General features: G+C 45.3%; 1 protein-coding gene across 5 annotated transcripts in view; it reads left to right on the forward strand.

Moving 5' to 3' along the window:
* ACOX2 (acyl-CoA oxidase 2) overlaps nt 1-19872 on the forward strand; it is a 32099-nt gene extending 12227 nt beyond the window's left edge. For 4 of the 5 annotated variants that reach the window (XM_047690787.1, XM_047690793.1, XM_047690813.1 and 1 more), the window contains 6 exons: nt 904-1080; nt 2868-2973; nt 7497-7714; nt 14967-15099; nt 18506-18609; nt 19707-19872. In XM_047690787.1, coding sequence (XP_047546743.1) covers nt 904-1080; nt 2868-2973; nt 7497-7714; nt 14967-15099; nt 18506-18568 — 697 coding nt within the window. In that variant the 3' untranslated portion in view covers nt 18569-18609; nt 19707-19872. The remainder of the gene's footprint in view (nt 1-903; nt 1081-2867; nt 2974-7496; nt 7715-14966; nt 15100-18505; nt 18610-19706) is intronic. The other variant, XM_047690802.1, reaches the window with a different exon arrangement.
* The last annotated feature ends 603 nt before the right edge of the window (nt 19873-20475 follow it).

A 20475-nucleotide genomic window follows, 5' to 3' on the forward strand; every position in this document is an offset into this window, starting at 1 on the left:
GGCCTGCACTGAGCGAGGGGCTGTTCTCTGTGAGCCCGAGTTTTGAGGGGCTTGCTCACCGCGGGTCCCTGGGTTTAGCACCAGGCTTGCCCGCAGAGCCTCCCACGTGAGAGGCAGGAAGAGAGGCAGCATTTGCCTCCCCGCAAAGTGGAAGATTCTGTTCATTCTCTTCTGCTGGGGGGCGGGGGGGGGGGGCTCAGACTGACAAGGCCTTTCCCGTCCCTAGAGTATTATGGGAGGTTTTCTCAAATGATAAGGGGGCTACAGTATCCTATATTAGACGTGCAGTGCCCCACCATTATAGGAGCATTACAAATATTTCCAGTTTTCACAAACCTTCTATCAAGTGACTGTTATCCCCATCTAGAGATGGAGAAACTGAGGCCAAGGGAGATGAGGTAACTTGGACCAGCCAGAGGTCTTCTGTAGAGCTGCCCTGGAAATCCAGGGTTGTCTGAGCCCAGAGCCTTTAACCACTGGGTCGTCAGAGGAAAGAAGCTGAGAGTCACCTGTAATTCTCCACTCATGTTAGCATTCTTACCCGTCCTTTCTCAAGCAAGAAAATTGGATTTCTGCCATCACTGTACAGTTGAGCACGAATCCCCAAATCCCAAGATCCTAACCAGGAGAAAGGATTCTGTTTGCTCAGATACCAAAAGGGTTTACATTCTGGATCTGAGTGTCTTCACAGCTCCGCAGCTCCAGCCTCCTTTCCCTACGGAAGAGACTACAGCCTCGGGGTGCGTTTTCCTGAGGGCCTCGCAGCAGGCGGGCTCAGGGGGCTCTGGAGTGAGCATGCGCATGGGAGGGGCAGGAGCCTGCATGGCCCCAGTTCTCCTGTAGGGAGTATAAGACTGCGTGTTTTCCCCACTGCTTACCTGCTTCCCCCGCTCCCACCCCCAGGTTTCTAGTGAAAAACTACCTGCAAGCTCAGGCGATCCCAGGCTCCACACAGAAGTCTCTCCCTCTGTCTGTTGCATACCTGACTGCACCCTACCTGGCCAGGTGCCCAGCCCAGAAAGCAGCTGACTTCCTCCACCCAAAACTCTACACTACGGCCTGGGCACACGTGGCAGCCAGGTGAGCAAGAAATTGGCCATTCCACCTGGGGGCAGGCTCCTTCCCACACTAGGGCCTTTGGAGCGGGCTGGGTGAGCATTCGTGGATACTCCTCTGAGAACAACCCCCCCCTCCCCAACCTCGGTCCTCTCGGTTCCTGCCACCATGGGCAGAGAAGGAGAAGCCACATCCATGAGCCACCATCACTTCCCCATCCTGGCCGAGCTGGTAGAAGGACATCACCCCTCTGGCCAGTGCAAGGAAATTCTTTTTTTTTTTTTTTTAAGAAATTTTTTTAAAAAGATTTATTTATTGAAGAGTGAGAGAGTGAGAGCATGAGCAGAGCAGGGGCAGAGAGAGAAGCAGACTCCCCACTGAGCAGTGGCTTGCTCCTAGGACCCAGACCATGACCTGAGCTGAAGTCAGCAGCTCAACCAACTGAGCCACCCAGGCGCCCTGAACTTTTTCTATCTTTAGGCTCTTACTGTGATTTGCAGTGCAATGAATGTGCCCATTTGTAAATACCACAAATGTATCAGTATGTAAATACTGATAAATAATAAATACCAATACTGTATTTAAAATATCCCACAAACTGGGGCACCTGGGTGGCTCAGTGGGTTAAAGCCTCTGCCTTCGGCTCGGGTCATGTCTCAGGGTCCTGGGATCGAGCCCCGAGTTGGGCTCTCTGCTCGGTGGGGAGCCTGCTCTGCGCCCCCCCCCCCACCGCCTGCCTCTCTGCCTACTTGTGATCTCTGCCTCTGTCAAATAAATATTTTTTAAAAAATAGAAATTTAAAAATAAAACACCAAAACAAGCTGGAAGAAATATTATCAGTATATGAAAAGAGGTCTTATACCCCTACATGTGGTCGAAAGGATGGCTAATAATTATTTCAAGATCACAAGCAACTTTGGACATCCATTTATTTATTCCACAAATACTAAGTGCCTAAGGGCACCAGCCACTATTCCAGGCATTTTAGATTTATCAGGAAATCAGTCGCAAAAAGCCCAGGCCTCACAGAACTAATGTTTTAGTTGGGGGAGGTGGTGAGTGCCCAGTAAGGCTTCTCAGGGTAGTTAAAATGACATTATATTGATTTTTGCTTGGAATTAGATGTGTTTATCGACATCTGTTTATCTACTCCCTGACAAGTAAGAAAAAATAAATATTGCTTAATAAACAGTGTGTTTTGCGTAGAAATTCCAAGGGTCATGAGTGGATGGGCAGGGAATAGAAAATAAAAGAATAAAGGTTACGTATGTGGCAAATGACCGACTTAGTGGTTTGGGGGACAAGAGTTTGTTTAGTTTTCTTTTCTAGCCTTTTAAGGTAGAACCTGGAACAGGCCGGATGACTGACAGGTGTCAATAGCCTTTACAGGAAAACCATTGTCCTTGCTCAGCCACAGAAGGCAGTCAAGGGATGGCGTGGAAACCCTGGCCTAAGGTGGCGTCTGCATTAGAAAGGAGGGTCAGTGCCCGTCCCAGAGCCCTGAGGCTTTCCAGCTCCGAGGTCAGGACAGCTCTACCTCTTACTAACTATGTCACCCCAGACCAGTTAAGTGAGCCAGTCTGGGACTCAGCTTTCCCCGTTGTAAATTGGGAATGCCTAGCCTTACAAGGGTTAGAGAGAGAATGTATAGTCACCATTTAGCTTTGCAACACAAACCAATGGTCAATCAATGGGAATAACTGCATTTCTACTTCTGAGGGATCCCCAGGTAGCCTGAGACCAGACTCCATCAGTGTCCTTCCCACTCAGTCAGGAAGTGGAACCTTCTTTTTTTTTCCTCTGGCCTTCAGGCTCATAAAGGACTCAGCGCATCACCTAGAGACTCTGATGCAATCGGGGGCTGACTGGGATAAGGCATGGAACCAGACCACGGTCATACACCTCCAGACTGCTAAGGTGAGCTGCCCCTCAGCTGAAGTGCCAGCTGAAAGGGACCTATTTGTTTCCCCAGCAGACCACCACACTGAGAAAATCTGAGCTCTGCCATTATTCCCCAGCCCTGCTCCGTGGCTGCCCTCATTTCACTCCCAAGGCTTTCGTCCGGGGTATTTTAATTAAAGGACTTAACTCCAAAGCAATCTTGCTGACAGCTCTTAGGGAAAAATGTAATGAGGCAGTGTTATTGGATTTGCTTCAGGTTGTTCAAATATTTCCTCCCAGATAGAAAAGCAGGTCAAGTCTCCCTTTAGCCCCACAGGCAAGCCTTAGATGTCTGATTCAGTTTCTACTATGTTTTGTGTTTGTGCATAATTCACATTCAGTCAGCAAATATTTGAGCACCCGCTCAACACCAGGCATGGGTTGGGGGCTGGGGCTTCCATGGTGCCCTTACACCCAGTGCCATCAAGGCAGCACTGTGATGGGGAGACACAGGCTGCCGTGGGATCCCAGAGAGGTGCAGCTCTTACCCGGCGTGAGGATCCTAAAGGCTTCCCAGAAGGGACGTAGAGGCCAGAACTTCAAGGAGGAGCTGAAATTAGCCAGGCAAAGGGTAGATGCTGTGGTTTGGGAAACAAAGGTTTCCTGGCAAAGGGAACAGCAGGTGGAAAAGGAAGAGGCAAGAAAAGGCACAGTGCTTGAAGAAATGCAAATCCTCCCAAGGAGGAGCTCAGGGAGGAAGACTGAACCCAGGAGAAGAAGGCAGTTAGGGGATGGGGAAAGATAGGCAAGGCCTGGGACCTTCTGCCTCACTGTGAGCAGTTTGGTTTTGTTCTCATTGCCATGGGAAGCCTTGGCCGTCTTTGTATCATGAGAGTGAGGTGATCAGAGTTTCACCATAGAAAAATCATGCAGGCTGCCTGGGGAGCAATGGACTGGAGGCTGGAAGCCAGTTAGGAGCAATTAGCAGCAGTCTGGCCAAGGGCTGAGGATGGTCCCGACCATGACCTTGGCAGAGGGCATGGAGAAGAGTGGGTGGATACAGACATATTAAGGGGGTAGGAGATAGCAACAGGCTTCTTAGAGTAGTGGGCTGGGAAAGAAGTTGAGTCCTGAGCTCTAGCTTAGGCAGCTGAGACTCTGGCCCTACCTACAGCTGGAAAACCAAGATGAATGCTCAGATCCTCAAGCATCGGGCCCAGGAACTGGCAGGAAAGCCTGAGGAGAGCTTTGTAACGCCCTCACTGCACAGGCTGGGCATGAGCGCCCCCTGGTGACTTGCCCCCTCTACCACAGCAGCTGGTGCTGGTCTTACCCGGGCCACCATCCTCCAGGCTGTGTCCACCGCAGGAGCACTCCCTGCTGTGCTAAATGTCCTATCAACACAGGGGAGGGTGAGCCAAGGCTGTGTTCTCACCAGACAAACACAAAAGGAACTCCAGCTGCCCATGATGCATCCGTTTTCCAAACCTGTGCTCTGCCTTCCAGTGGAGTGGACCCTGCATGCCAGGGTTACCTCATTTAGTACATACCACCCTGGGGGAGAGAGCAGCATAATCTCCATTTTAAGGATGAGGAACCAGAACTCAAAAGAATTAAGTCCCAGAAGTAGAAAATAGTTAAGATGCTTTGCTTTCCTTTCCCTTACAGAGGCAAGCTGTGTCCTCAGGGAGCCACTATGTGTAAGGGAGGGAGGTGATCCCTGAGTTCTAGGGTTACTGAGGGTAGAGAGTTCCACCAGCCTAGAGGAGAAGAGCAAGTCCCTTCTCCTCCAGCCATTGTAAGCTGAAGAAGAGTGACTTCCAGGGGAGATGGTGCCCAAGCTGACTCTCCGAAGTCAGAAGGGGCAGGGAAATCTGCAATTTCTGAGCTTCATGCTTTGGAGGAACCATCTACTCTACAGAACTCTTAAGCTCCCACCAAGTCCCATCTAGAAACCATAAAAATGCAGGTAGAGAGTGAGCAACACAAGGGGAGTGGGAACAGTGGCAGAGTGGTGGCCTAAGTTCTGTTCCCAGCTCTGTGCATTACCGGCTTCTCTGTGTGACCTCCAGTGTCCTTCCTTCTCTAGGCTGTAACTTCCCAGTCTGTAAAACAAAGGGGCATGAAAAAGACCTTTAGGTTCTGACAAGTTCTGGTCCTATTATCTGAGACCCTGCTCTGGAGAGAGGTCTGTCCCTAGGACCACGGGAGCAAATGCTGGTCCTCATTCTAATCCAGTCTCGGTCTCTCATGGCTTTGGCAACGCAGGGGAATGGTGAAGAGTACAGACGCTTAGCCAGGAGATGGACTATTTTGGTGTGGATCTTGTTACTACCACTTGCTACCAGGTGACCTTGGGCAAGGAAGTTAATCCCTCAATGCCTCAGTCTCCTCATCTACAAAATGGAGCCAATCATAGTACCTACCTTTTAAGATTATTATGGAGATTAAATGAGTTAATACATGTAAAATGTAAAATGCACCTAGCATATAAATGCTACACATCCCACCCCACACACCAAATTAGTCAGGAGGCAAGGTTTAAACCAACACACAAAAAGTAGATAGAGTTCATTGCATTTGGAGCATGGTGCCAAAGTTCGGTTCACCCTGTCACCGGAACAGAAGCCATGGAGGCCAAGGCCCTTGAGCAGCTTTTTCTCACTCCACTCCACAGCCCGGGGCCCTGAGAGTTTAAGGATGTGGTCCTCAGATGAGAAAAGGGAAGCCGGGTCTGTCTGACTCAGCGTGGGCAGCAACGCACATCTGCTCCCCTTCTGCACCCAGCTGCTGCGAACCCAGTGTGGCTGTGAGCACACCAGGTCCATGTGGCAGAGTGTGTCGTTAGCCCCCGTGTGAGGCCTCCATGGGAAAGGCAGATCCTTTCCAAGTGAGAAACCTGATGGGCTCACTTTCCTGTTGAAGACTTTGGTGGCTCTCCGACCCCCACGGAAAGAAATCCCAACTGATGTGATCTGTTGTGGGTCTCGGGAGTGAATGGTCAAGAAAGAATTCTTGAACCATTTTCGGTTCAAAAAAGGTGGTTTTATTAAAGCCCAGGGGCAGGACCAGTGAGCAGAAAGAGCTACCCTGGGAGTAGGAGGAGCGATTGATTACATACATTTAAACTGGGAGGGGTAGAGACAAAAGGAGTTTCCAAAAGGATTTTCATACATTTGAGAAGACTTACTGGATCCTGGAGGCCCAGTTATTGTCAAGCTAAGGTGTTTTTTTCCCTCTAGCAAGGCATTAACATGAAGACAGTTCTGTTGTGCAGTTCAGTTCCTGGAGGAATGTCATACTCTGTCTGTCTCAAGTATTTGTCAGTGGGCTGCAAGTTAGAGGAAAATTTCATCTTATCTACATTTCTTTTGCCTTTGTTCCCCACTTCCCCAGCCATGTGGATCACAGCCCTTCACTGGCACGGGGCTATATAGTGGGGGGGCAGCCTCACCACTGCAGGTAGGTCATTGCCTCACTGTGCCCCAGGAGGCACCCCCAGCAGACTGGGTCAGCCTCCTGCAAGCACAGTCCAGTGTGCACGAAATAACCCCGGCCCTGTCCTTGCCCCTTGTCAGACTTCTTTGAACCCTCCAGACAGTCTAAGCCTTGTTACTTAAGGCATTACTGGGAAGCTACCTGGAAATTTGTATTTTCAAGAGATGCTCAGCTGATCTGTATGCACATAAACATTTGAGAAGAGTTTTGTTTGCTTGCCTTTTCTCCCTCCCCCCAATGGAATTCATATACCTAACCTGATAACAATAATGTGCATTTGTCTTGGGGAGAAGGGGAATATTCAAAAATATTCAACAACCAGCAGGGAGGCTCAGACTAATCAGAAAGCACTACAGGCCTAACGGAAGCAGGGGCCTGAAAGCCTCCTGCTGGGTCAGGCATTCATCCTTTATCTGCAGAGCTGTGGGGAGGAGGGGGTCCCAGGGAAGGATCCCGGCTTGACAGAGAGGGGAGTCTCACTAGGTTGAGGGCTGTGGTCACTTACCAAGTGGAACTACTGACAAAGCCAGACTGTTGGGTATGGGTGAACTAACAGCCCTGCTTACCTTGCAGAGTTTACTTTCTAGCTGGGATACATTTTATGTCCATCATGTACATCTACTTTCTTACCCCAAGACACACAAAAGCACACACACATACAAACACACACACACACACACACACACACACCCCGCTGCCGTGAACACAGCAAACGACAAACAGCTGTTTTCTTCAGAAATGTGGTGCCGTCCTCCACTGTCTCCAGGCCAGCCTCCAATACCCCTGTATTCTTTCTACTTTCAAACCTCCTTGAAATTTCCCCAAACAAAATGAGGACGCTACCAAGTCCCAGAGCCCACAAGCCCCCAACCGGAGCACATGTGCGACCACATATTCACACGCACACACACACCTCCATGGGGACCCGTGGTGAGCTCGGGGGGTGGGGGGGTGGGGGGGGACACGTGGCCACAGTGACCTCACCCCAGCAGTCTTGCCCAGCTTCCAAGATGACTTCTGGAGTCAGAAATCAGAAGCTGATGGATCTTCGTGTCTTTTAGGCACACTGCTACTATATCAGTGTGAAGAGCTTTACAGAAACTCTGGAGAAACTGGAAAACAAACCAGCGGTTCAGCAGGTGCTCAAACGTCTCTGTGACCTCTATGCTCTGCACAGCATCCTGACTAACGCTGCTGACTTTCTCCACGATGGCTTCCTGTCTGGGGCCCAAGTAGATGCGGTGAGAACCGGCTACCTGGAGCTGCTCGACCTCATCCGGTGAGTGGCTGGCCCCCAGACCCTCAGATCGTGCTAATCTTCAGAGAAGAGCCCCACACCCTTAGTTCCCTTCCCACTCCGAAACCTGGCGCTCCAGGACCTTGCTAAACAGGGTCTGGCAGAAGCAGCAACCACCCTGGAGAGCACGGTTACCTCAACGTAAAGTGTGATAGATTAATGAAAGGAAAAAAATGAAAAAACAATTAGAAATAAAAATGCTTAAAAACAAATAATCGCCACCAAATACTCTTCAACACTGTAAAGGAAATAAGGAGAGTATCTAAAGGAAGCATCCCACCGTATTCATAGTATGCACAGATAATATTAATGAGTCTTCTTCATAGCTCGTATTTAAGGAACACATATATGTGCCAGGCATTATGCCAAAAGCTTTCACATGCATCATCTCACTTAATCCTTACAGCCTTCTGAAATGAACACTATTAATCTCCCCATTTTACTGGGGAGGAAATTCAGGCTGAGGGGAGGAAGTACCTTGCCCCAGGTCTCAGAATCAGCCAGGGGAGATCAGGGGGCACTCTGGGGCCTGACCTGAGAATATGCTCTTCAACTGTGTTAAAGTTAAGGTGGGCAATTATGTTTCAAATATATCCTTGTCTTTTTGAATGGGCTAAGGCAAACCCTTACTAAGTGGGCTAAACTTACTTTAATCCTTGCTCAGCTTCATGATTTTTTTTTTTAAAAACCCGGTCTTCGAACACAGATTCAAAAAGCAATAATACAAACAGTTCTTAAATGCACGCAGTTCAGGGTCATGACCTACTAATGCGGCCCTTCCATTCTGTTACATTGTATATAATCTAGAGGATCACTTTAAAAACATTGAAATCAAAGCCCCAACCTGAACACAGCACTGGAAGAAACAAACAAAACAGGGTAGGCACTGTTGTCTCTAGGATAAAAATGGGCTACTTGAGAGTGCAACCTTTTCTGAGAAAATAGGATGACTGTTTCATGTGGGGTGATATCACGTGTGTGTGTGTGTGTGTGTGTGTGTGTGTGTGTGTGTGTGACTTTTCCCCTAGAACCTCCAATAGTTCACACTATCTATAAGACTAAGATGATAAAAAAGGCCAATAAGCTACTTGTGACAAAGTTTTTTAAAAAAATCTAGATCAAATTATTTTTATTTCTAACAACATCCAACATGCTACAGACCATTTATGAGTCCATATAAGCACCTAACAGATATTCAGTGGTCAGCAAATGTTCAATTAAACCATCAAAAACTGTCAAAAATACATTTTTTTACAAGTATGGCCCAGGTATTAAACTTTTCCTAATAGAGAGAATCCAGTGGTGAGAACCATTAATAGCAGAACCGAGTATTACACAGGTCAAGCTCAAGTGTACCTAATTCTGAAATGCTTGGCGTTTTATTATTTTTTTAAGATTTACTTATTTAGGGACGCCTGGGTGGTTCAGTGGGTTAAAGCCTCTGTCTTCGGCTCAGGTCATGAACCCAGGGTCTTGGGATCTAGCCCCACATCAGGCTCTCTGCTCAGCAGGGAGCCTGCTTCCTCCTCTCTCTCTGCCTGCCTCTCTGTCTACTTATGATCTCTGTCAAATAAATAAATAAAATCTTTAAAAAAAAAGATTTACTTATTTATCTGAGAGACAGAGAGAGAGTCTGAGCAGGGCATGGGCACTGAGGGAGAAGGAAAGAGAGAGAATCTTCAAGTAGACTCCTGCTGAGCACAAAGCCCAAGGCACACGGCTCTGAGATCATGATCTGAGCCACAGTTAAGAGTCAGGGGCTTAACCCTCTAAGTCACTGGGCACCCGTGAAATGCTCCGCATTTCAAAGCGTATGAAGTCAGTAAGATTCTAGCCTGATTGACAGAGATGAAACACAAAATATCACCCTAACACCTCAGAAGCATGATTTTTTAAATCTGCAACAGCATTTCTAGGTGCTTACCTTGGTGCCAGAGACTTACAACTTAAGACCAACAGCACTGACACAAACAGGCAACTTATGCATGCATCTAACCCACAAACTGATTTACGCACGTTGTGGGTGTTTTTTGTTTTTTTTTTTTTAAGATTTTATTGATTATTTGACAGAGAGAGAGAGATCATAAGTAGGCAGAGAGGCAGGTGGTGGAGGGGGGGGAAGCAGGCTCCCCACCGAGCAGAGAGCCCAATGTGGGGCTCGACCCCTGGACCCTGAGACCATGACCCAAGCCGAAGGCAGAGGCTTAACCCACTGAGCCACCCAGGTGCCCCCATGTTATGTTATGGTTCTTAAGTAACCTTCCTATCACTGCAAGGGTGTTAGGAATGTAACAGACATCGTGCGTGTAACAGTTCTGTGTCACAGTTCCCTCCCTTGATTACTTAGTATCACCCTCTGATTTCTGAGATGACAAATGAAGGATGGCACACTATTTCATGTGACACTAAGAACCAGCTCTCTGTGTAACGGTAATTAACTGACCCACAGTTAACAGTTATTTAAGGGCTCGTAAAATCTCAGGTGGAGGACAGACAGGTGAAGACAGCAGACTGACCATATACATTTACTTTTGTTCCCTCCTGAAACCCCATGAAAATACCAGCAAATGGATTAAAATCTTTTTAAAGGTGTAAATTGACAAAAAGAAAAAACAAGGGATGGGTGCCTGGGTGACTCAGTTGGTTCAGTGACTGCTTTCGGCTCAGGTCATGATCCTGGAGTCCCAGTATTGGGTCCCACATCGGGCTCCCTGCTCAGCAGGGAGTCTGCTTCTCCCTTTGACCCCTCCCCGCTTCTCATGCTCTCTTTCAGTCTCTCTCTCAAATAAATAACTAAACAAAAATTTTAAAAAGAGAAAAAAAAAAAAAACGGGGAGGAAACGTGAAAGTAAGAAAGTAGATGGAGGGGTGCCTGGGTGGCTCAGTGGGTTAAAGCCTCTGCCTTTGGCTCAGGTCATGATCCCAGGGTCCTGGGATCGAGCCCCGCATCGGGGTCTCTGCTCAGCGGGGAGCCTGCTTCCCTCTCTCTCTGCCTGCCTCTCTGCCTACTTGTGATCTCTGTCTGTCAAATAAATTTAAAAAATAAATAAATAAATAAAATTTAAAAAAAAAAAAAAAAAGAAAGAAAGTAGATGGACAGTGACTTAGCAGACCTGAGAAAAACCGGCTCAGAAACCAGGAGTGGGAAGCAAGTTATACCAAAGAACCCCAGGAACTAACAGCACTGTGTACGTCTGGCAATCAGGGTGAAGGTAAGACCCACAGGAGGGGCTGAAAGTCTATTTCAGAAGGAGCTGAACTCCTAGCTCCCCTCCTTCTCTGCAAGCAGTTTTGAGATTCTCTGACTCCACCCTGGCAGAAGGGCACACAGATGGTCTGTGGGCCAGGGAACATCGAGCATAGTTGAGAATGAGGCTACCCACAGAAAACAGGGGCCTGGATAAATGTTTATAGGCTAAGTGCTAACCTAAGCCCCCTCCCTCAGCCCTCTTTACCCTGGGTTCCAGAAAACTGGCAGCCAGGCCAGTAGCTACAGGAAGACGATAGCATGCTCCTTCTCTGGAGACTCTGAACAGCCCAAAGGAGACAAAACTGAAGATACTGACACACGGGTCCCCCCAGTTCACCCCATAGTGAATCCCACACATTGACAAGCATGCCCAGACTTGTAATCAGCTAGCTAGTGCCCCACTCTTAGCTATGATTAGATACCTGAGGGGGAAACCCCTGACATAAAAGAGACCCCAACAAGCAAGAATGAAACAAAATGGACTGCACAAGAGAATCTTCAGGGAAAAGGAATTTTTAAAAAGATGAGTAATATCCTTAAAGAGTTAGGAGGAGATACAGCAATCACAAAATAAGATTTCTTAAAAAGTAATATTCAGGGGGGAAAAAAAAAGACCTCTGTGAAACCAGAAAACGATAGTGGAAATGAAAAACTCAGTGGAAGGACCGGAAGAGAAAGTTACATAAATCTCACAGAAAGAAACCAAAAAGACAAAAAGATAAAAATTAGAAAAGATAAAAATAGTAAGAAGACTGATCTTATCTGTCCATCATTTGAAAAAGAGGTCTAGAAAGGGCAGACAGAGAAAATAGAAGGGAACAAACCATTATCAGAATAATTCAAGAAAATACTCCTCAAATGAAGAGCACACATTTCAGACTGAAAAGGCCATGGGTGTTTACAGACTAGAGGAGACAAACATACACGGAAAAAATAAGTCAAGCATACAGTGTGCAAAATGGTAAGTAAATACTATGAAGAAAAGGAAAGCAGGGAAGGGGATCAGGAATGCTGGGAGTGCAAAGCAGGGTGGGGGGTGGGGGACTGTAGTTTTATTTTTTAAGGATTTTACTTTTAATCTCTATGCCAAAGGCAGGGCCCAAACTCACAACCCCAAGATTAAGAGTCACCCTCTACTGACTGAGCCAGCCAGGTGCCCCAGGGACTATAGTTTTAAATAAGTCAGAGAAGGCCTCTCAGGGAGGGTGATGTTTGAGGAAAGATCTCAAGGGGTGGGGACAGGAGAGAAGCCATGGGGTTGGCTGGGAAAGGAGCACCCCAGGCAGAGAAGTACAAACGCTGGAGGCGAGAGCAGCTTGGCGCCTCCATCCAGAGAACAGACAACAGTGACTGAGGTGGAGGAAGGACAGCAGAGGTCAGAGAGTTTAGGGTGTACCGGGCCAGGGGCGAAAGGGGGTGGAGATCATCGCAAAGACTTAAGATGTTGGCTCTTACTTTGTGTGAGAGTGGGAGGGTTTTCAGTATTTCAATCATCTGATGAATTTTTCTAAAGGATCATTCCAGCTGCCATATTAAGAAGTGACTGGGCAAGGGGTAGGGGATGGATAAAAAGTAGGGAGCCCAGCTCGGAGGTTACCTCAGTAATCCACGGGAAAGATGATGCTGGGTTAGACTAGGTGATAGCACTGGAGGTAGTGGGAAATGGCTGAAGTTTGGGTGTATTTTGAAGGTAGAACGGGATTTGCTGACAGATCAGATGTGGGGTGTAAGCGACGGAGAGCAGCACAGGTTTTTGGCCAGGACAGAGTTGCCATTCGCTATAAATGCACCAGGTTTGGGCAGGATGTGCAGAAGGTGTAGAAGATCAGGAGTTTGGCTTTGAACATGTTCACTTTGAAGAGCCTGTTAGAAATCAAGTAAGATGTTAATAAGCAGGTAAGTGAGACGGGAGAGATAAATTTGGAAGTCATTAGCATATCGCTGGTATTTAAAGCCCTCAGAAGGACATCACATGGAGTGACTGTAAAAGACAAGTACTCACATGGAGTACTGAGTCTTGGGACCCTCCAAAGAGGAGGAGAGGAGGTGGCCCTGCCAAGGGCTATTTCAGTGGAGTGGTGGAAGTGAAAACCTGAACGGATCTAGTCTAGGAGAACAGGTGGAGGAGAAAAAAATAGCAAAGCATAAACAAGAACAACACTTTTAAGGAGTTTTATCATAAAGGGGGGCCAAGATCTGGAGTAGATGATGGAGAGGGAAAAATAGACTCAAAAGTTTGTTTTCAAGATGGGAAATAGGAAAGCACGTGTGTATCTGAAAATGATCCAGTGGAGAAAGATTTTGACATTGTAGAGGAAAGGCAAGAGAATTTCTAGAATGTTCTCTAGTAGGCAAGAGGGGAAGGCATCTAATGGACGAGGAAGGACTGACGTGAGCTGGGCACTTGTAAAGCGTACCTATACTAAAAACAGAGAAAGCATGCAGAAATATATGGGTGAGAACTTGTGGCTAGGCTCTTACTGAGTCTATTTTATCAGTGAAATGGAACCAAAAGTCATCTAAGTAAGAGAGATGGGGAGGCGGGTAGTGTGGATTTAAGATTCAGAGAGAAGGTGTGAAATAATCATCTAAGAGAATGGGAATGTAAAGACATGAGAGCAATGTCGTACAATCGCTAGGCAGCAGGAAGGGAGTTACATACACCACTTGGAACTGGTTTCCCAGCCACCTATAGCTACAAAGGCACAGAGTCAGTAAAAAACTGCTGAATCTGTTTTTGAGGGAGTAAATGTAACAGAGCAGGCATTTCAGCTGAATAAGGAAGGAAGGGAGGCCACCAGGAGGATGAGGGACATGAAGTAAGTGGTGGGTGTGGATAGGGTCAAAGAAGTGTGAACAGCCTGAAATGGAAATGCTCTCACAGTGATGGTGAAGGATCACCCAGAGAAGATGACAACAGGTAGGTACAGTATCCCAGTCGGCTCAACTGCTTTGGGTGTAAACAATGGCAGTGTTATGCTTTAGATCCTTTCCTTAAAAAAGGAAGAGAAGCATGTGGACATTTGTTTAAAATACTTCATTCAATAGGCTAAAATAAAACATATTTCTTTGAATGAAAAGGAAAAAGAAAGCGGGGGGGGGGGGGCTATCAGAGTCAGAACTCTAGAGGGAATAAGCTTAAAGGGCCGGAGCCAGCAACAGGAAGACACCCCACATCTCCATCCCAGAAAAGGTGCCTATGTGGAGGACTGAGACCTGGGGAGGGCTCCTGCCAGGGAGTGACAGCACAACAGGATCAGCGGAGAAGATCCCAGAACATTGAGGCCACATTGTAGAGGAACATTCATGTAAGCAATGAAATCACTAAGGATGATGACAGAGGAAATGGGGGAGAGAAGCAGCAGACCAGGAGGTACATCACGAATGGAGAGACCTGGTAGGGACACAGCTCAGCTGTGAGCAGGATACATAAAGTCACCATCATACACAGACATACAGCCATCACAGTGGAAGCCCCTAATGCAAGTCTGACTCATAACTATACTAGGAGCAGGAAGGCGAGGAGAAGCAACGCCAGGGCTGGGGCAGGGCGGGGGGTGTGTGGGAAGAGGGGATGACATATAGGGGTGAGGGTAGGGGACCAAAAACATATCCTTATCTTTTTGTAATGGAGAGTTGACAGATAATATCTAAAACGGAACAATCCAGAAGTGGCAATCCGAACAAGATAGAGACATTCAAAATATATCAGCTTAAAGACTGAAATGGATTCCAGGGGTGGGGGAAGTAGAAGGGAGACAGGGAGGTGCTGATTTTAAGTAGCAGGCCTTGAAGACTGCTGGAGTCTATACTTGTGTAAAGAACAGATCAAAAATCAAAACTTCTAAAAAAAATTTAAAGCTGAGTTGTTAAAAAGTGAATAATGATCAAGTCTCTAATTAGGTGTTGTTATTCACCATCCCTGATTAATTAGATTCATAAGAGCAATCTAAAATACTCACAAACTCTTGTTTTCTCTCACAGGAAGGATGCCATCTTGTTAACTGATGCCTTTGACTTCACGGATCCCAGTTTAAATTCAGCACTTGGCTGTTACGATGGAAATGTCTATGAACGTCTGTTCCACTGGGCTCAGAAGTCACCGACCAATACTCAGGTAGTTGAGTAAAACACATTATAAATTATGTAAGAGAGCAGAGAACAAGCAGTGAATTCACCTCCATGTTTTCTCATTTTAATTGATCCCCATTAGGTTGGAAATTGCTTGGCATAGCGTGTCTGTTGAAAATATTTTGAGAATACATAAAAGAAACCAGGAGTGGGGATATGGCCCGGCAGGAACAGAGTCTGGACTGGAATCAGCAAAAGGCATTGCTCAGAATTTGGTAAAGGGAACGAGGAGGAAGGTCCAAGCTCTAAGTCATGGCTTGACATACCCAAGGGCATATAAACATAGTGGCAGACTGGCTTTTAAATAACAAAAATAAGATAAAATCATTGCAGTGATTTAACCATCTTATTTTCGGCCTTTTAACTCTCAGTTTTGTGTTGATAAAAATGGGTACTCAGAGGGGATAGGAAGCTTGGGATGTGAGGGAGCACTCTCAGATCTGACCATCTGCTGGAGACACCTCCTTTCTCTGCATCGAGGAACACAGCCCCAGGAACAAAGAAGGCTGCTGCAGGGCCATCGGCAGCCCAGGAGAGCCATATAAATGACCATTACGAGGGTTATGGCAAAAAGACCCCCAGCTGTCCTAAGAGAGAATACCAGAACTCTGTGTCATTGACAGGAGAGGGGAGGACTCCTAAAATCCTAACGATCGAGGGCCCGCATCACAGACCCTCTGCTCTAAGCCTCACTGGAAAAGGTTATGAATGTCAATGACTCCAATTACTGGAGTAAAGAAATAAACCCTATTTTTAGAGTGTGGTAAGCCACATTTAATAGCAGATTTTATACAGATGATCAAAACAAAGATAATCTATAGATACGCAACAGATTATTTTAAGCTCTATAGTGCAAATATGTTACTCAGGGAAGCGTACTCTTTTACCCCTTAGGTCAAATTTCAGAAAAGGTGTCTTAACGCCTCATAAAATCGGCAACTCTCAGACTTTCATTCACACTTAGCGTGGTGTTAGACTTGCTCTTCACATTTTGCATCCTGTCATACCTCATAGCTTAATCTACCACGATTATCTAAAATTAGAACACAACTGGTCACCTCCAAGATGCTTGTCAGAAGGCCAATCCATTTTGGTCACTCCCCATCTCCAGGGAGGCATCCTTTTAACCTGACAAGAAAATAGAAAGAACTCACCTAGAGAAAGGTTGATACATTTACCGCTTCATACAGTCAAGCTACTTCTGGCGTTTTACTTTTTCTAATAATTAGATCTCCCTGCTTTCTACTGTTTAAATCCTGGCGTGAAACAGCAGTCCTCCTACTCCAGGTGAGCTCCTGTGGTCTAAGGATAACTGTATTATGCCCTTTGATGCGCCGGCGAAAAACCGTGCCTGCCGTACACCTGCCAGCAAATGCTGATCTATCTAGCTCAGACCTGCTTAACTAGCAATACGAGGGGGAAACATGCTAGTTCTGATTCCTCATCTTCGCTAAAGAACATAGGGAGTGCCTTGGTTTGTCTTGGTTTGTTTTTACACTTTGTGTCTCCTCTTTATTTTTTAAAGATTTTATTTATTTATTTGACAGACAGAAATCACAAGTAGGCAGAGAGGCAGGCAGAGAGGGAAGGGGGAAGCAGGCTCCTCGCTGAGCGGAGAGCCCGATGCGGGGCTCGATCCCAGGACCCTGAGATCATGACCTGAGCCGAAGGCAGAGACTTTAACCCACTGAGCCACCCAGGCCCCCCTCCTCTTTACTTTAAAAGCACTGAATCTGGATACTGTATGAGGGCAGGTGTATGGAAATGAGGGACATGACTGGTCCATAGCACCAACAGACCTGGTAAAATGTTGATGTATTTCATCCCATTCACTTCTGTTTTTCCTTTTCTCCTGCTACTTGACTGTGAACAAGGAGGGAGTCTTCCTCTTCCTAAGTCCAGGATCTGTCTCAGAGTAGACACTTTCTATTTATGGAATAAATGAACACAGTTTTATGATCCTCACAGCGGGGGGCCGGAGAACCTGCTGTAGACACCGTAGGCGCTATAGACTTCCTGCCCATTGTGGCTTACGTCACTTGGCTAAAAGGGGGCCAGGTATAGCAGTGTGGCTCTTCCACGCACGTAATTTGGGCATGTGAGGTTATCAGTGACCTTGGGGAATTGTTGCCAGTTAGTTAAAATGGCAGTCGGTTGACCACTGACATAGAGCCACATAATCTTCTATCACTGGCTCCTTGAGAGTCTACCGAAATAGCACTTTTAAGGTATGTATTTCTAATCTGCTATAGATAATTCTGAAGCTGCAACGAGACATTTTCCCCCTTCATTTGCACTAGTAGAAAAAGGCACGTGACAGGTATTTCAAGTAAATTAAAACAACAGCTACATTAAAACACACCTTGAAGATACAACATTACCAACGGGAATATACGTCATCAACATTTTCTACCAAAAGAAAAGTGCTATGCTAAGTTAAATGTCTTAGAACCCTAAGACAGTCTCTGCTCTGTCCGGGGCAGGTTGAGTGTTGAGCTCTATTCCTAGATAGGACGATCCGCTTTCTCATAGTTTCCTCTAGCCATGGTGTGTTTTCTGGCTTTTTTCCTGAGCTGGGTGCTATTTCAAGCCAGATTCTCCAAAGGAATTGCAAAAGGCTGTTCCTGCTCCCGACGTGAATTCATATTTAAGCGATTACCTATAGATGCAAACAGCGCAAGAATCACTGAGGATTTCAAAACAAGAATCCTATATCCCCTAAGTATTCTACTGTAAAAATTTGTCCAAGTAGCTGCTAGAAGCATTAAACATACCTACTGACTCATTCAGTCAGTTGGTCATTCAGTAAATATTTATTGAGCATATGCTATATGCCAGAAACTATTCTATGTACTAAGGCTACAGTGGAGAACAGAAGAATCATAGATCCTATCTTCGATGAGGAGCTTCAAGTTTTAGCCAAGACAGGCAAAAAGTTTAACAAACAAGTTAACATAAAAGATGAGGCTAGAACTGTAAAGGAAAGAATCAAGACACACAGTAATGAACAATGGGGACTAACCTACTCTGACATAGACTCTTGATTACCTTAGGCCACCTTCTGATTCCTTGCTTTGTGGTTAATGTTCAATTTCAAAGAACCTCAAAAAGTCAAGCATTTTATTTGTATTAAATTCCAAAAGCAAATGATAAGCTGTTTCTTAGTTGGCCACCTGCATCCACAATTTAAAATCTGCATGAGAAAAGGAAGGATGCCCTTTGGAAAAAATGTTTCTCCATATGTTCACACAAAATGCCTTTAAAAAATAATTTTTAAAATTAAGAATCTTATGTAATGTTACTTTTTTGAAACTAAAAACTTAATTTGAAGGTAGAAGTCATTAATCCCAGCAGAAATAATGTCCTAACGATGCACTTTTTTCTACAAATAGGGGAACCCTGCCTATGAGAAATACTTAAGACCGCTATTACAAAGCTGGAAATCCAAGCTGTGAAGTCATCAACGGCATTCAAGAGGCACCACTGTGTGATAATGGTACTATGGCATATACAGCATTAAATTTTAAAGTATGCTTCACATACACATTATATATTTCAAAGTGCATATATATATTGTTTTTAAAGTAAACTCTAGGGACACCTGGCTGGCTCAGTCAGTTAAGTATCTGCCTTTGACTAAGGTCATGATTTTGGGGGTCTTGCAGTCCTGGGATGGAGTCCTGCATTGGGCTCCCAGCTCAGTGGGGAGTCTGCCTCTCCCTCTGTCCCCCACTCCTGCTGTCTCTCTCTAATGAATAAATAAAATCTTTAAGAAAAAAAAAAAAAACAAACAATAAAGTAAGCCGATACCCAACGTGGGGCTGGAATTTACAATCCCAAGATCAAGAATTATATACTCTACCAACTCAGCCAGCCAGGCACCCCCTCAAGTATTTATTTTTTTAAAGAATGGGTCATTATCTGCGTGGACTGATAAAACATCTATAATTTACTTGATTAATCAAGTAATCATTTAATCAAGTAATCAATTAATCAAACATCTATGATTACTTGATTAATCAAGATAATCCATGAAAGGAAAAGAGGAGAGCCAATAGCTGAAGAGAGTGGGTCCAGGGGTGTTTGCACTATTCGACTTCTGAGTATGTCTGAAATTTCCCATGATAAAAAACAGTAGTGCTATCCATTTGTTGCATCTATTTAGTAAAACTGAAGAATTTTACTTTAGATCTAAAGTCAACAGATTCATCAGTTGTCACTTATGTTTAATTTAGCACACATTTATCCAAGGGTTTAAAAGAATATACACAATTCTCCAAACGTGCTTGTACTTGGAGTAATCTAAATAAAATGCAGAGCCCTGAGAATACCACTGAGTATCGATTTTTGAAAATCAACTATTTCGCAGTGAAAATTATTTAAAAATTTCTTAAAAAGACATAATTGTTTCAAATTACCCAAATATAATCAAACTACATTTTTCATATTGCACAAGTGAATAAAACACTCAAAATTAAATGCCACCAGACAAATTAAATTGCAAAAAAATCTCAGCTGGCTACTTTTCCTAATTTACTCATAAAAATAACCATTTAGGTGTTAATAAATTTTTTCCTTTTTTTTTTTTTAAAGTAGCCTCCACACCCAGCATGGAACCCAACTCAGGGCTCAAACCCACGACCCTGAAATCAAGATGTGACCTGAAATCAAAAGCCAGATGCTCAACAACCGACTGAGCCACCAAGGGGCCCCTCAGTTGTTAATAATTAATAAATCTGAGAAAATTTACCGAAACAAACTTCTCTCCAGTAAATCGAGCAAGGAACAGACCTCATAAGATCTTAACTTTTAAAACCCTAGAACAGCTATTATTCCCATTTCCACATCAATTTTCAACCCAAGTCACTTTGTCTTGCCTCTACTTCCGCCAACTCAACACATAAGTGGCTGGATAATTTTTGGTTGGGGCGGGGGGGCTCTAATCAATTTGAAGTATGAGACGGTTTTCTAAAAAGATAACCTCACACTAACACATTCACTGAAATCACGGCAACCTGCCAAGAGAATGAAGGGATTTTAGTTTGAAGATGGCTAAAGATGGTTTAGTTGAAGATCGTGAAAACGGGGTAATTACAGGTTTCTAGATGCTGGTCACTTATCAGATCTTTTTTTTTTTTTTTTTAAGATTTTATTTATTTGATGGAGAGAGACACAGTGAGAGAGGGAACACAGCAGGGGGAGTGGGAGAGGCAGAAGCAGGCTTCCCACAGAGAAGGGAGCTCAGTGTGGGGCTCGATCCCAGGACCCTGGGATCATGACCTGAGCCAAAGGCAGAGGCCTAACAACTGAGCCGCCCAGGCACGCCAGTCATTTGTCAAATCTTAAAATAAATTTTCAGAGA

Source organism: Lutra lutra, chromosome 1 (genome assembly GCF_902655055.1).
Source record: "Lutra lutra chromosome 1, mLutLut1.2, whole genome shotgun sequence".
Lineage (NCBI taxonomy): Eukaryota > Metazoa > Chordata > Mammalia > Carnivora > Mustelidae > Lutra > Lutra lutra.